Source organism: Meles meles, chromosome 21, assembly GCF_922984935.1.
Source record: "Meles meles chromosome 21, mMelMel3.1 paternal haplotype, whole genome shotgun sequence".
Taxonomy (NCBI): Eukaryota; Metazoa; Chordata; class Mammalia; order Carnivora; family Mustelidae; genus Meles; species Meles meles.
The window spans coordinates 11,333,859-11,349,638 of NC_060086.1; the positions used below are offsets into that span (position 1 = coordinate 11,333,859).

Consider the following 15,780-nt stretch of genomic DNA (forward strand, 5'->3'; position numbering starts at 1 on the left):
TTTTGGCCCAGACTTATCCACGTGTGCCAGATTGAATCCTGTGTCTTTTAAAAAATTTTTTTTAATTCATTTGACAGACAGAGCACAAGCAGGGGGAGTGTCAGAGGGAGTGGAAGAAGCAGGCCCCCTGCTGAGCAGGGAGCCTGACATGGGGCTGGATCCCAGGATCCTGGGATCATGACCTGAGTGGAAGGCAGGCACTTAACCGACTGAGCCACCCGGGGGCCCCGAATCCGTGTCTTGATTCAATTCTAGCAGGTCATTCTACCTCCTTCCCCACCACTGACCCTGAAATCTCCACTAAATTCCTGAAGATCTTTTGGTAAACTGAAGGCCACTCCATCATGGACACTGCCAAAAAATAGTTACCTTCTCTCTCAGCATCCACAGCATGGAAACAAGCCTAACATCTTCTAGGACTTCTTTGGGTTCTGGAAGCAGTGCATACTGCATTTACAAAATTTTTTTAAGTTCACTTGTGCTGTTACTTGTAAATCGCCCACTTCAGGTGGGGGCCTCACAACAAAAGGCTCTAGAATCTGTGTGAATTGCAATGCAACAGGCATTCCCAACAGTACCCCCGCCTCCAGGGTTCTTCTCTACAGAGGCCTCAGCAATTCCCTCCCATGCCTCCTGGAGCCTCTGGAGCATCTAAGCTACCCTTGGGCTCCTTGGCCTCACGCTATATGTCATTAGAACTGCAATTGCTGATTGCATACTAGATCCTGGAAATAGCAGCTGTCCTAGGTCCTGGCCTGAGACCTCCCATACCCAGCTGTCCCTAGGTCTTGGGTCATAAAAGCAACATCCCAGCAATAATTTCAACATGGCCACCAAGGCCTTTCTGCTACATAATAGAGCTGGACCCTCTGGTACAGTTTTAGCAGGGGGTGGCCTTCCCGGTCCTCAGTCCCTTGCCAGATGCCCTGGTGCACTCCTCTCTCAGACCCCTCAAAGCCACTTGCCATCAGCTGGGTAAACAGCAAAGGGAGTTCTCACACTTTACAGATAGAATAACCACCATGACTCCTGCTAGTGCTCCATGGGGAAAATGCTGTTTTTTTTAATACCTTAACCAGGATGTCCCCAAAGAATAGTAGGACCCAAAGGTCACCACAACTGGCCAAATTTCAGACAGTCATTTTAGCACCGGGTACCCTGGCCAACAACTGCCCCATGCGTATATTTTTTTACTTTTGAGCCAGATAGCCTGTTTTGGGGTAAAGAACTCTGGGAATCTCTTGTCCCACACATACTCAAACTATAAATCCAGATCACACATATCTCACTACTTACTAAAGCTGTAAGACAAGACCTCACCAAGATACTCCTCTCGTTCAGAGTTCCAGATCTTATTAAGCGTGACCAAGATACACATTGTATTTCTTGAAATACCCAGTCTGGGCCCTTGAACAGGTATTGAACAGAATTCTCTCCTCCCCACCAGCCTCAAGCTATAGACCTCGTAATGACTTACTTAAACAAGTTCAAATTCGATTAAATGCAACATGGCCCATGTCAGCCATCCGTCAAACATCTGAGATGAATTGCAGTAACGTGTCTACAGTTTTTGATGTTTGTTGACAGTTTTAAGCCTCATCTCTCCTCTTCCCATCATGCCCCACATCTGGACGAGTAATAGAGTCTAAATTCTTTTTCCTTTGGTGCAGGGGGCTGGGAGGATGGTCCTACACACAACCACCGTAAAAAGCCAAGCCAATATTCTTTCTCTGCTCTCTCAAGCTATTTTAGAACTGTGTGGGTGCCACCTTGATCTCCCCAGAAAGTTCTCATTATATGATCAACCTTTTCATACTTTCTCAGGGTGTGTGTGGTATTATCTTCTGGACATCTGAACCACATATTCCCCACCAGGTGTCCACAATGGCAATCCTGACACAATGAAGTCTAAATAATCCAATTACTTAGGTGTTCTTTCTCTCAATTATGTTCTATATAAAAAAAAAAAAATTGATGTTCTGTAGTTTTCAGTGTCCCTGACTTACAGTGGCTTGACTTACAATTTTTTGACTTCATGATGGTGTGAGAGCAACACATGTTTAGTAGAACCTATCTCGAATTTTGAAGTTTGATTCCTCCTGGGGGAGTGACATGCAGTAGGACACCAGTGACGCTGGGCAGCGGCAGCGAGCCACAGTTCCCAGTCAGCCATGTCATCACGAGGGACATCACAAAAGGGGCAGGGCCTCCAGAGCCATAGGCCAGTTTGACCCCAGCTCTGCCTTGGGATCCAAGCCATGGATCCCATGGGATCCCTTGGGATCCCCACTAGCCATGGGATCCAAGTCACTGTTTAATTGTTCGAAGCATTCACCTATAAATCGGGATTCACTTTCAGGGGTTTGTTAGGAGGAGTGAATGAGATGTATGTAGAACACAGAGTAGGTGGCCAATAGGTGTCAGGTCTGGGATAGGGAGGGGAAGGTCATCGAGGTAAGTTTGATTCCTGGTTGAGAAGACAGGGGCCGGCTGAAGACCAGGAGGCTGGCCACAGCTTGTGGGACATCCGCAGTCCGGGCCTGGCATTGAGGAGGGAAGGGCTCAGCCCTGCACCACGCCCCTTTCCCTCCAAGCACATCAGTGCCCCTGGGTCTGCCAGACACCAGGCCCCAGACCTAAGGACGGTGGCTAAGCCCCACCCCCTCCCCTCAGCCCCAAACATGGAGCAAACAGATACGGAGGCATCTTCCAGTGCACTTTAATCAAAATTCCATCATCAGAAGAGTTCTTGTAGCATACAATGTTAGAATGGGCATGTCAACTTGGTCCTACAAATGGAATTTCCACATATTTGCACTTCAAACATGTATGAAAAATAAAATATATAATATTTAGCTTTATAAATTTCCCCACTTCATCACTTTGTCCTTAAAATAAATTACTACCTCTGTCCAATAAATTAAGCAACCTGGAATCACGAAGCAAATATCAGCCAAATGATTCCCATTTCCTGAAAAAGTTCTGGGGGAAATACTTGAGACAGTCAAATGCTTACAGTAATCAACATGAATGAAAACTAGCACATTCCTCACAGTGGGGCGAGACATTAAAAATGGAAGGCTGCTAATGGCTGTTCTTCTCTGTTGGGAAAAAATAAATCCCGCCCCCCCCCCCCCCCCCCCCCCCCGCCCCGACCATACCGAATGGTTGTGGAAGCTGCAGCTGAACTTTTGGCACCCGCGGAGAAAAGAGGCTTTTCAAAGAAGCCATTCCCAGCGATGATTCCATCAAAGCATCAGTCTGAGGGAGAGGTGAAAGCGGGGGAGGGACAGCTGCCACAGCCCTTCTCCAGAACTCCCTTCTGCATTCCTGCTCCCAGCCCCCTCTGGAGGCCCAGACGCCCCCTCCATCTTGGCGAAGGCAGTGCGTTGTCCAGGCAGCCTGCCCCCTTCCTTGAGCTGAAGAGTTCCTCACAGCCTAGTAAAGAACACTAAGAGAAAGCCCTTCTGTGGGCTGCGGGGGCTGCTTTGCCACGTGCTCAGGGGACAGCAGGGTATACTCTATACGCAAGGGACACAGATATTCCAGCAGGAAGGCCGCACAGCCTTTAAAGGGGACAGACAGAAAGGGCACACGAGACATCGAGCATCCAAGAGGGCGGGCGGACAAGGCTGCAGTGTGCTAGCAATGACGGGGGCTCGGCAAGGAGCCTCAAGGGCCTTCAGTCCCCCACCCCCAGCAGGAAGTCAGAGATCTCCCCACCTGCAAGCTCAGGCCTACTTCCCTCCTCAAAACAACATAATCTTGGTAAGGAACAAAGAATCCAGTGACAAGGGCCGCTACAGAACCTCGGCCTTCGAGATTCCCTGGGAATGAGCTTTGGGGGCCCCAGCCTATTCTGGCAGGAGCTTTGTACACAGTTTAACTGGGGGAGGAGGTGGCCTTGCACTTCTGACAGGTACAGCCCAGCCCTGTAGAGCCGGAGGCAGCTACAAGTCAGCTACAAGTCAAGGAGACGTTCCTCACAGGTCTCCACGGGCCACTTAGAAGCCCCTCCAAACACATCGACGTTGTTGTCCACCCAGGGTATGATGTTACCGGGCATGTTCGTGGAGCAGTTGGCAATGTTGATAATTTCTTGTGCACGGAGGACGCGGTCCCATATGTTGAACTGGCTGAGCTCCCCCACGAATGCCTGCGTGGCATCGAACCTGCCCCCAACAGTGTCCTGGGGAGGGAGGAAGAGAACCCCATCAGCGCAGGTTCAAAAAGCGGACAGGTCTGCTAATGCTCCTGAACTGTGAATGGCCTCTGGGAAGGGATGCCAACTTGGAAGGGAGATGGGGAGACTGGGGCATTTTCTCGACTCCCTCCAACTCTGGCTACACCTCAGGACCCCTGATTCCTTCACATCCTGGGGCTCCACGACATGGTGCTCCAGGCTAGAGTGGAAAGACCTTCTGTCCAAATTCCCAAAGCTAGCACTAGCTCCTGGTCTCCAGACTCCCAGCCTCTCCTAGGGAAGTGAGGGGAAGAATGGGCCCTCAGCAAACCTCAAGCACAGACTGAAACATCAACTCTTACCTGCCCAGGAGCAGACAAGTATGTACATTTCCCTTCTCCCACCGGGTGAGTTTCTTGAGGGCAGCTTCTGAAATCACCTTCCCACCCCCATCTCCCCCAGGGTGCTGAGCACCCACAGGCATGCCCTGAGTCCCCTAAAACACTGAGCCAGCAGCTCCTGGAAGATGCCATATCAGTCCTTGGCATCCTGAATCGATGCTGTGCCTGGCAGAGGCTTAACGCCTGGAAAGAACCTGAAGTCACTCCATGACAGCATGACCCCAGAGACACTCCTATTCACCTGGGTTAGACTCCATTCTGGAATCTTTCTGAACCCACCACACCCACCTCAGGCCATAGGACAGCACAGGGTGAGCCGGCACTGTCACGCCTCAGTGGCTGGGTCTGGCAGGCAGACAGCTGACCAGGGGGCCCAGGGGCAACCTTCAAGTGTAGCCTTGTGCCGCTCGGCTGGCCAGCATGCTCCCGTCTTGCACCCCTGCACTCACCTGTTCCTGCCCGAGGATCAGCACACCCCCTGGCTTGATGGGGTGCCAGGGGGCCAGGTTCTCCCCAGTGCCAAGTTTCTCCCCATCCTGGAACGCTTCCCACATGCCATCCCGTGTCGTCCAGGTGATACAGATATGATGCCACTTGCCGTCACTGACAAACAGGGGCAGCTGCGCAACCTGTGGACAGCAACGTGCAGGTGAGGCACCCCCTCAGGGTTTCCAGAAGTCTGACCTGCAGATGGACTGGAGGTCCTACTGCTCCTGTCATGGAGGGTCCCTGCTGGTCTCCCCTTCTCTGCTTTTTGGGTGACATGGGCAACTCTGCCCTTCAGAAAGCCTTGGGGAAGGACACTGTGACACAGACACCTAAGAGGAAAGGGGCAGGGAGCCTGGGTCCAAGCCCTTGACCCCAGGGTAGCCCAGCTTTCAAGGGGACACTTCTGGTCCGGGTTCCGCTGAAGGTCCAGGATGCTGTCCAGACTGAACAGATGTGAGGTGAAGGACAAACCCCCCTCCCTGCTGTGCTGAGTCTGAATGCCTCCTGCCAGAGGGCCTGAAGGGAAGTCAGGGTCCTACTGGGCCAGCCTCTTTGGAAAACAGTCAGAACAGGTGTCTACACTCTAGACAGTGGCTCACGACTATCCATCCCGACACTTGCGGACTGTGTGTGTGTGTGTGTGTGTGTGTGTACTCCTGTGCCGTTAAAAAAAAAAAAAAAAGGTCAACAATTACGTGGGAGTGTGTGCTGGGGATGCACACAGGGACCCCCATGTGGAACCGGAGGAAGGGCACTTCTGACCCACATCGTCTGCGTGCAGTCCCGTGAGTACTACAGCCCAGCCCAACCAGGTGCCATCCTGTTGTTACTGCTGGTATCCTAGCAACCTGCTGCTTCCTCCCAGGAATTGGCTGTTTATGTGCCACCTAACCCAAGAGGAAAACAAGGTTCTGGCCCTGCTGTGTCCAAGGGCATTATTTAGAACAATTAACCCCTGGCTCAGGGACATGGTCACCACTAGAAGGAGCCCAGTGAGGAGATTCCACGGCATCTCCCACTTCAACTCCATCCAAGATGGTTCAGTAACGTCAGAGTAAGGTGCCAGGGCAGAGGCAGCAGGGAGCTGGAGCAGCCATTCCAACGCTCAGCTCCAGCAAGGACATCAGAACACATTTTCTTTGGCTCTGCTGAGTCTGACTTCAGAATGGAAGTTTAAGTGAGGCTCCTGGAGGTCCTGCAGATGCCCAGAGCGGAGGTCTTGAGGAGACCACGCTCTCGAATGCTGAAACCAGCCAATCTATTAAAAAGGGATATTTACTCTGGAAAAAGCAAGGCTATAGAGATAGAGAACACATCAGTGGTTGTCATGGGCTGGGGTAGGGGGTAGGAGCTGACCACAAAGGGGAATGAGATTTGGTTGGGGGGGGGGAAGAGGGGAGAAATGAAACATTTCCATATTTTAATTGTGGTAATCACACAAGTGCATGCATTTTTAAAAAACAGGTTGGACTGTTCACTCAAAGTTTTACTGTAATTTGTACCCCAGTAGACCACCCCAGAAAGATACACTGAAAAAATTTCCTACACAGAGAGACACACACAGACCCCTTCCCCTAATCAGTATGGCCCTAGGGAACAGCCCTGAGTGACTGGCCCAAGAGCCTGTGACCATTCAGGCTGGCCCAAGAGACCCCAGCTCTATTCCTCCCACAGCACCTGGCCTGGACCCTGTGCCGCTTCTAGGCCAGACTCATAGCTTAGATCTCCACCAGCATGGCTGCCTGCCCCTGCCCCCTACCCAGCCAGCTGGCCAGAGTGGGACTGAGTTGGTGCAGAGCTGTCCCCACTGTGAGGAGGACAGCCCCACAGCCAGCTGTCAGAAGCCGCACAGGCTGACCATTGCTGCCGTGTTGGGGGCAGGTGGCATCCAAGCAGGCCTCACCTTGTCGTTGATGAGCAGCTCAATGGGGTTGTTGCCCCACTCTATCAGCACGATCTCGTTGGCCTGCCCGGGCACCGCGTAAGAGAACGGTGTGCCGATGCCCGGCAAGGCGCTGGATCGCAGCCATAGGCAGATGGTGAAGGCGTACAGTTCAGGCAGTGTTTTCTTGATCTTGCCATACAGGTAGTTTGTGCGCAGGGGGAGGGACACTTTGAACGCGTCGGGAGACTTGAACGCACTGTTGCCTGGGGGGTGGAGAAGAGAGGCCATGGTGTGTTAGCCTACTCCCCGCCAGCACAGCCCAGAGCCACAGCTCACCTGGACCCCAAGTTCCCTCAGGTCGGCTCCTCAAGCAACAGAGCACCCGCTACCGGGGAGCCACGGTGCAAAGTGCTACCAGCCCAGAAGTAAACAAGACTGGCCTTGCTCTTGAAAGCTTGAAGAAGCGGGTATTCAAGTTGAATTTAATTTTCTAATTAAATTAAGCCAGAAAACCCTTCTTCAGCTCTTTCCTTAAAATCCTGGCCCCTTTAGCTCCTTTAGCAAGGGCGGGGTTGGGGCCCTGCCGGACTTGGGCTTAGAGGCAGAAAGTCCCTAACAGGGACCTGGACACTTGATAGATGGACACTCGTCAAGCCAGTAAGTCCCTGTCACTTTTCACCCTGAAGAATCACTGCCGCCCAAGCAAAGGAGTCCACTTGGGCGCCTGGACACTACAGCTTAACTCAGAAGTGGCTTTTTGGACTAAATCCCTCACATGAACCACTTTGCTCATGATTTGCCTTTTCTTCCTCAAGAGAAGATTGTGTCTGTTGATGATTTCCTGCGGTTTGGAGCCAGTCAGAGACAGAAAAGTACAGAGGTGTCCGTCCCCGCTGAGGTGAGCACCCATAGCCAGAACCTTGAGCCCTTGGGGCCCGCCTGGGACTGAAGAGAAGCCCCTGACTGTCCTCATGTAAATGGTGCTTCCAAAATCTTTGAAAGCCACTAGTGCGCTGAACTGGATCTAAGTATTTCTAACAGTTCTGACTTAAGCTCTAAATTAACAATAAAAATAAACACACAGAAGGCAAGTCCCCGTCTCGAGTTATCACAGATTCCGAAGTTGGCTGGGTACCACCCAGTTCTGTGAGTGGTCATGGCAGCAGCTTCCCTCTCAGCTGGGGACCGGATGCTTCTGGTGAAGGAGACTAAACACCCTTCGCTCATTCAACAAGTTATTTATTAGGCATCCATAAGGGGCCGGAGGGACTCCATCACCATGAGAAACATGCAGGCTCTCTGGACCCAGAACCAATGGAACCAGACAGGCCTGTGTCTCATGTGAGTGCATGAATCACTCCCTTCTGTGGAACAGAGGCCACAACGGATGAGCCTTTCTCCACTGCGATCCCTCAGACTCATTTGCTTTCGTAGTCAGGAACATGTGAGAGAAGCTCTCTGGTGCCGTGGTTCACCCCCACCCAGGGAAGACCTGCTCTTTGCTTTTCTTTAAAGCAACGTGGCCCAGCATCACCCTTTCAACCTCTGGAACGGGCAGCAGAGAAAGACTCGCCTCTGGGCTTTATGGGTACTATTTACTTGAATCTGGTGCTTGTGGACTCTTGTCCGGTCCATCCTGAGCTCCCCGTCTGCAGAGTCACTGAATACCTAGCGAGGGCTGGGAAGGCTTGGTCACGTGGGGAAGCTGAGGGGGCCCAGGCCACATACAGGCTGAAGCAAAACTGAGACTAGGAAGCCCCGCCCCCAATTCTGTGGATTGTGCAGTTGAGGCACCGAGGTTTGGAGAAGCGAGGGTCCTTACCCCAGGTCACACAGCTAATGAAGGACAGAGTAGGGAGCAGAAGTCCCTCTCTCAACCACGTGCAGCCACCAGTTCTTAATCTGCAAATGGCCATGTTCTTCACGAAGGCATGATTAGCTAATAAAGAGAAATGGCTTCTATCCTTGCAGGTGGGCAGGCCTGCTGATTTAATAAGGCTCAGTGTCGGTAATATCGTTAGCTGGGTGACAACAGATAGGTTTAATTAGACCTGGGAGAGCCAAGGGGCAGAGGAGGGGCCCATACCCAGAAAGCTGGTGCCCTCTATTTATATCAAACAGCTTGGAGGTTTAGAGGAAACTTCGTTAAAACCAATTAAGGCATTAAAAGGCCTGACCGATAAATCAGAGGCTGCAGGTGGCAGACAAGTGAAAATGGGGGGCAGCTGGAGCCAAAGAGACAGGTTCTGTCTTCTCAGTGGCAACGTTTACTTCAACTCCAAGGTGGGCTGTCCCTGGCCAGCTGGCCCGGAACCTGGAGGCTCCTGCAGACGAGCAGATCCCAAGACAGAGAAAACGAGTATCCGTGGGCTCAGGCAGCACAAACCTCTGCGTGGAGCATCGGATGCTCACCCCTGGGTTCTCAGGAACTTCCTGCCCAGTGGAGCTGGAGCCCACACGCCACTCCAGGCTGCAGCCTCTGGGTATCTTGTCTTCTGGGGTCACCACCAAGTTCAACCCCAGCTCTGCAACCTGCTGGACCCCATGAATGCACGAATCACTTGGTTCTCTGACTCAGTCCCTCTTCTATAACTAAGACCTACCTCACACAGTGGTTGCAAGGGTTACGGAAGACACAGAATGTGGAAGTCACAGCCTGGTGTCTGGTTCTGAACAGGCCCATAATGGGCAGGAGATGATGGACTGAGGGTCAGAGTCCCCAAAGCCCTCTACTTTGCATATGCTTGAGGTCCATCTCCTCTGAGCTCAGCAGGATGTTTCAAGGAACAGAATGTATTTTCCACTTTTGGTTTATTTGGGGGCTGGGAGTTTATGTATTCCTTTATTCTCATCACAAATATGACAGATAGAAACTCAGAAGATAAATTTGTTGGCAGATGATCACTTTCCTCAAAGATTCATTCCAGAGCTGGGTAGAGCACACAGAAGGTTTCTAGAGTTCTCGTGGTGGGTCAGTACCAGGTCCTGGGGGCTCTACAAGAAGGCCAATCAGGGGCCCTGCCCTGTAGAGCTCAGTGCTAGCTGGAACATGAACCTCCTTTCTGTGCCAGATGAGCTCTGAGGGCTTCCCATAAAACCTAGGTATCAAGAGTGTGGATGCTGGAATCTGGCTGGGGATGGGAGGGATAGTCATACAGAGCCAGCCGCCGGGTGGTCAAAGCCATGTTGCCGCTGCTGCTCATCAGCCAGTGGCCCAGGTCCCACTCAGTCCCCTCTCCCCAAATGATACACCTCTGGCCAAAAGTTCAGGGCATTTTTCTCATCTGTGTAATGGGTATAAGTCAAGTCCTCTCTCACAGGGGTGATGTGCTCAGCACACGCTAACACGGCAGGCTTCAATTAACCTACATCCTTGTAGCAATTCAGCCACTGAGCCAGGCAAGGTATACAGACAGCAAAGTCTCTGGCAGAGCTCTCTTTTTGTTCTACAGCTACCCCCTTCAAGATACTAAGTGACTGTGGTGTGCCTGCGTGTTGCCAGGTTCTACTGTGGGTGAGGCTGGAGAAAGGGAAGGCAAGCCACCCTCACCTCGGACCCGATGCTGCCTTTCTGTCCTCCTGTCGGCAAGAAAGGCTGCAGCCGCAGCTGCTCTGCCTTCAGGGAAGGCTCTTGAGACCTAAGGAATTTTCTGAGGTCACCTGGCAGAGGTGAGGCAGAGAGGAAAGTCTTTCAGAAACTCAAGAATCCAAGTCTAACAGGCAAGTCACCCACCCCTTTATGAGAAGGATAAGGAAGGAAGAAAGCAGGAAAGTGTTGAAGGAGACCTGTGACTTCTGGCAAGCTGCTGTAATAAAATGGAACAGACACACCATCCCCTTGATCATCTGGCCCTCCCTTGCCAGAGTCACTAAAGGCACAGCTGGACATTCTCCTGTCAGTTCATGAAATCGAGTAATGAGAAACTGTCAGGCTGGTGCATCTGAGAAGATTACAATTTCATATCCACTATCAGCAAACTTAAACCTCACTCCCAGGCCACCAGGCAGTTTGGGGGTTGATAATGCAGTCTGAATTACATAGACCCTCAATCCCTTCCCTTCCTGTGCCCCGTGGGAGAAACTCACACACCCCAGTGTGAGCAGAGGAGAGAAAGAGACTCAGAATCCACTGAAGGTCTGGTTAGGAAGTGACTGCAGTGTCCACATGGCAGGAGGACAGGGTTGGGTTGTTTGTCCACACTGGTCCTGAGGGCACTGGCTTTCCCACGGATAACAGGGGGCGGGGGAAGGGGGAGCTAATTCCTGAGAGGACCATCCTCAATCACGCTACTACTGTTTGCTCAAACGGCTGCGAGTCATCTCCATGCAGGGTCAGTCACTGCAGACACCCTGGGGGTAACTGCCTGGGATGGAAAGCAGGCCTCTCCCAGCAGCAATAGGCCCCTTCAGTCTCCACCAGGTCAGAAGATGTATCAACAAGGCCGTCAAGCTAGGCAACTGTCAGGCAGAAACCCTACACCCCTGTGCATCACGGGAGATGCCTCAAGTTGAAAAAGCAACACTTCATTTGAGAAACAGAGAAGGGAAAGCGGAGACCTGCTGGGATGGTAAAGAATGCTGTGGTTTTTTGCACATAGGACAGGTAGGTTCAGAGATGACCCAAGAGCAGCCTCAGAGCCAACTCCAGCAAACAGGAGCAGAGCCCGGGGCTAACAGTCAGCAAGCAGGGGTCATGACTCTCTCAAGGGCCCTAGTGGCCTGTCTGTAAATGGGTGGCTGTGGGGCCAGCGCCCCTCTGCCTGCTCTGCCTCACTGAGCCCGGCTTCCCTTACACCGTAGCCAAACACCAAGACAATGGGGTGGGGGTGGGGGGTTGAGAAGGACGTCAGCCAGAGGGCGACAGAGAAGCTTGTCAAGAACTCACCTCGCTCCAGCTCAGTCACCCTCTGCAGCAGAGCATTCAGGGCATTCTCTGTCTTCTGCCTGTGAGCAGAGGTCTCATTGTGGAGCAGGGACTTCTCGTCCTCCAGCTCCGCCACCTTGCGCAGCAGCTGCCTCTCCAGCTCCCCCAGTCGCCGCTGGAGCACCTCTCGAAAGTCGCTGGGCAGCATTGCATTGGACACATTCACTCGGAGCTGGTGCTTTTAGATGGGGAGAGGGACATATGAGGGAGAAGTATTAAGGCCATTTAAAAAGAATTGTGAAATGTAGCTCTAAAAGCCCAGCCACACAGGGAGAAGCTTCCAAAACAGGAGTATTAAATTGTGCCAATGGCACGAAGGGGAGCACTTCACGGATGCTTTTTTCTTTTTTGTATGGAAAGGATTTCAAAGTCAAACAAGAATTACCATGCTGCAATCTTTGAAACTTACGAATTCCATTTTCCTCTCTCAGAAAGCTATTTTCCTCCTCTTGCTAAAAACTCAAAATTTTAATCACTATCTACCATCCTTGGGTAAAAACCACAACACAGTGAAGATTAAAAAAAAAAAAAAGTTAACCAAATGGTACTCAAAGCAGATGAGCCTTCATCTATAAGTGGAAACAGCCCCCAAGTCCCAATATGGCACAAAGGTGAATAATTATGCTTGCAGAGATGTTACTGGAAAATGAGAGACCTAAAATGTGACAGTTCTGAATTCCAGGAATTTTTGCTTTGAATGCTGTTGCTAAATCCTCATTTCCTATGCCTTCTCCTCCTCTACCATCATGCTGGCTCTGGAGGCAGTCTGCCACTGGCTAGCCATGAATCCTTGGCAAGCTATGTACCCCCTTTCTAAGCATTCCAATTTGTAAAATGCAGCTAAGAGGATCTGCCTCAAAGGACTGTTGGAAGGGTTAAAATTAGATAATACGCCTGGTATATATTTAGTAAACTAGAAATGTTAGCTGCTATTAATCATACCGAATCAAGGGATATACAGATGCTGGAAATACTGTATTTAGCCATCATGCCACAGGAAATCCTCAAATAATTTTGCAATAATTACCACCTGTAATTGAAACCTAGTTCTGCTAATGAGCATTCTGGTAAACGTTTTTTACAGAAACGTTCCACACTTCTTAAATAGGGTTCAAAAGGAAAGATGGAAGTTAAATGAGGATTTCTCTCCCAAAGTTCGAAACTGCATACACCTTCCAAGAGAGAAACGTAAGAAGGTCCCTTCCCCCAAAACAGCCTGGAAGGGCACCTTAGAACGGGCGCAATTCGCGGACAGAGCCATCTTTGAAGTTAAAACCAGGTTTCCTCCGAGGCGCCAACCAGCGTGTGGCCCGGGACCCGCCCGCGGTCGCCTCCCCACCGCGACCCTGGGGTCTCCGCCCGCTCTGGTCCAGCCCGGCCTGATTTATAAAAGGAAACAAGGAACGCCTGGGACAGCTGACCGCACTCAGCAGCCGCAAGTCACCCAGCACACGCTCTGAGAGCGCGTGCGGCCCGGGGGTCTCGGACATTTACAAGAGAAAAGAGGCCGTCCCGGTCCGCTCGACCGGATCCCGGGAAGTGACTGGCCACAAGGCGGACAGTCCCGGTGCAGGGCGGGGGGGGGGGGGGGGGGGGGGGTTAACCCTTTCCTTCCCGCAAGAAGCGGGGGGGTGGGGGTGGGATGCCAGCCCCGCAGGTAAGTTCGCGAACCGGGAAGAGAACCAACCCCCTCCTCCGACTCCAAGCCCTTGCTGTGTCCCGCACTGTCTGGCGGACAGAACCACGCGCCCCACCACCGCCCCGCGCCTCGGATCCTTCCCACCCCTCAGGAACAACCCCCACCCAGCCCTGCGCTCCGCTACCTCGAGGCTCTCCAGGCGGTCCTTGAGGGTCTGCAGCGAACGGCTGAGCTGCTCCACGACGTGGCCGGGGTCCCGTGGCAGATCGCCCATAGTGTCTTTGCCCTGCGCCTTGCCGCCCGCGAGCCCCTCGCAGCGCGCCAGCTTGCCGGTGAGCTCACGGATGGCCTCGCGCTGCGCGCCCAGCGTCTCCTTCTGCTGCACGACGGTCTCGCGCAGCTGCAGCACCGCGGCCCGCAGCTCCTCCTCGGGGCTCAGCGCGCCGCCCTGCATGGGCATCGCGGGCAATGGGCAGCCAGCGCGCGCCGCCTCCGGGGGCAGCGCCGTGCACACGAAGCGGCTGCCGGGCGCCGGGCCGTCTTGGGCGCCGGCGGCCACGGCGAGCGCCACGCCGGCGGCCAGCAGCGCCAGCATCCCGTCGCCGCCGCGCTCACTCCAGCATCAGCCGGCGGGCGGGCGCCGTCGGGGCGCGCGGCGGAGGCGCCTCCGCTGCGGGCTGAGGCCGGGCGCTCCGCTCGAGGGCAGCTTGAGCGCTGGAGCTAACGGAACCGCCTGCTTCACGTAACCCGCTGTCTCCGCTTCGCGTACCGCTCTGGTCCGACCGGGTCCGCGCGCCCTTTCTTAAGCTGGGGGTGGGGGGGCCGGCGCGTGGGGCGCAGCGCCGCGAGCTCTGATTGGCCCGGCTGGGCGCGCGTCAGCGAGGGGGCGGGGCGGGGGCGCCTTCTCTCGGCTGGCGGGCGCGTGTGTGGGCCCGAGGCGGGGGCGCTAGCGCGGGGTCCCGGGGCTCTCAAAAAGGGAGGACTGAGGTAAAAAAAAAAAAAGAAAGAAAGAGAAAAAAGAAAATTAAAAAAAAAGAAAGAAAGAAAGAAAAGGAAAAGGTGGGGGGAAAGCCACCCCGGATGCCTTCGAGAGCCTTGGCCGCGTGTCCAGGCGCCCCTCAGACCCACCAGAGGACGCGGGCGTCGGGGGCTGAAGAGAAGCCGGCAGCTTCACCAGGGCGGCTTCGGAGCTTCCGGCTCGGCGCGACGCCTCGCTCCGTGGCCGCCGCCGCTCCCGTGGGGAGGGACCCCCCCTCAACTTCCCAAGCGAGGAAAGTGAGGAGGAGCCCCGGGAGGAACTCAACCCAGGGCTGCCGTCGAGAGCCCCCCGCGGGCCGCGAGGGCCTCCTCGTCAAGGCCGCGGTCGCCTCGCCCTGAAGACGGGAAGGAGACGCACGACGACCACCCCCCCGGGCCGCCCGCCGCATGCACGTCCACCGCCCCGGTCCCCACCGCCACCCGGCGCGGTGGGAAAGACTTCTTAGGTCCGCGGGGACCGGAAACGCGCGCCAGAAGCCGACTGCGCGGAGGGGGCGCGCGCACACCGCCTCCGCCGAGGGCATGGCGCGGGGGCCGGCGTCACGAGGCCACCGGCAGAGCTCTCCGTGCTGGTCGGGCGACAGCCCAGCAGGTGGTGAACTTACTCAGCAAGCCCTGGGCTCCGCAGGTCCATCGGAGGGCAGCCATCCGGGAGATACCACGTAGGAAAGCCGGGCCCCACCCTCGTAAGCCGGCTGCCCGCAGGTCCAGTTTCCCAGTGTGAGGCCGCTGCCCTCACATTCTTGGAGAGCCCAGATTTGGGCAGAAACCCCAAAAGGCGGGAGGAACCAATTTGTTTCAAAATCTTGGCTGTGGCTTGCCAACAAGTTCAGAGAGATTTTGATGCACAGCTACAGACCGAGCTGGTTTACTGCACATTATAAATGGAAACTTTACTTTTTCTCGGTGTTTTTAAGAAATCCGGTGGCAAGGTCATTAATCACATTATCCATTATACCAGAAACGAAATGGATTTGTCGCTTGTGCACAGAAGCTGAGGTTGATTCTGAAAACAAATTGTATCAAACGAAATGAAATTATTATGATAATATAAAATAGACTGCAGTGATTAATCTCCAGAAACCAAATTTTGACCTGCTTTGCACTTCAAACAATAGTTTTCTGTTATGTAAATACTTGTGGGGTTTTCAAGGACTATATAAATTCCAAGAAAAGTTCTATTCGTGAAAATCTCTTTATGGATAAACATCAGAGACCGAA

At 53.5% G+C, this 15,780-nt stretch overlaps 1 protein-coding gene across 1 annotated transcript; it reads right to left on the reverse strand.

The window, feature by feature from the left end:
- Positions 1–2,702: 2,702 nt before the first annotated feature.
- On the reverse strand, positions 2,703–14,302 carry NPTX2 (neuronal pentraxin 2). Its single transcript, XM_045994349.1, has 5 exons — positions 13,706–14,302; positions 11,844–12,060; positions 6,977–7,221; positions 5,034–5,213; positions 2,703–4,189 (listed from the first exon to the last, which is right to left on the reverse strand). Exons 1-5 carry the CDS (start codon positions 14,114–14,116, stop codon positions 3,962–3,964), a joined length of 1,281 nt encoding a protein of 426 aa, XP_045850305.1. The 5' UTR covers positions 14,117–14,302; the 3' UTR covers positions 2,703–3,961.
- Between the last annotated feature and the right edge of the window lie 1,478 nt (positions 14,303–15,780).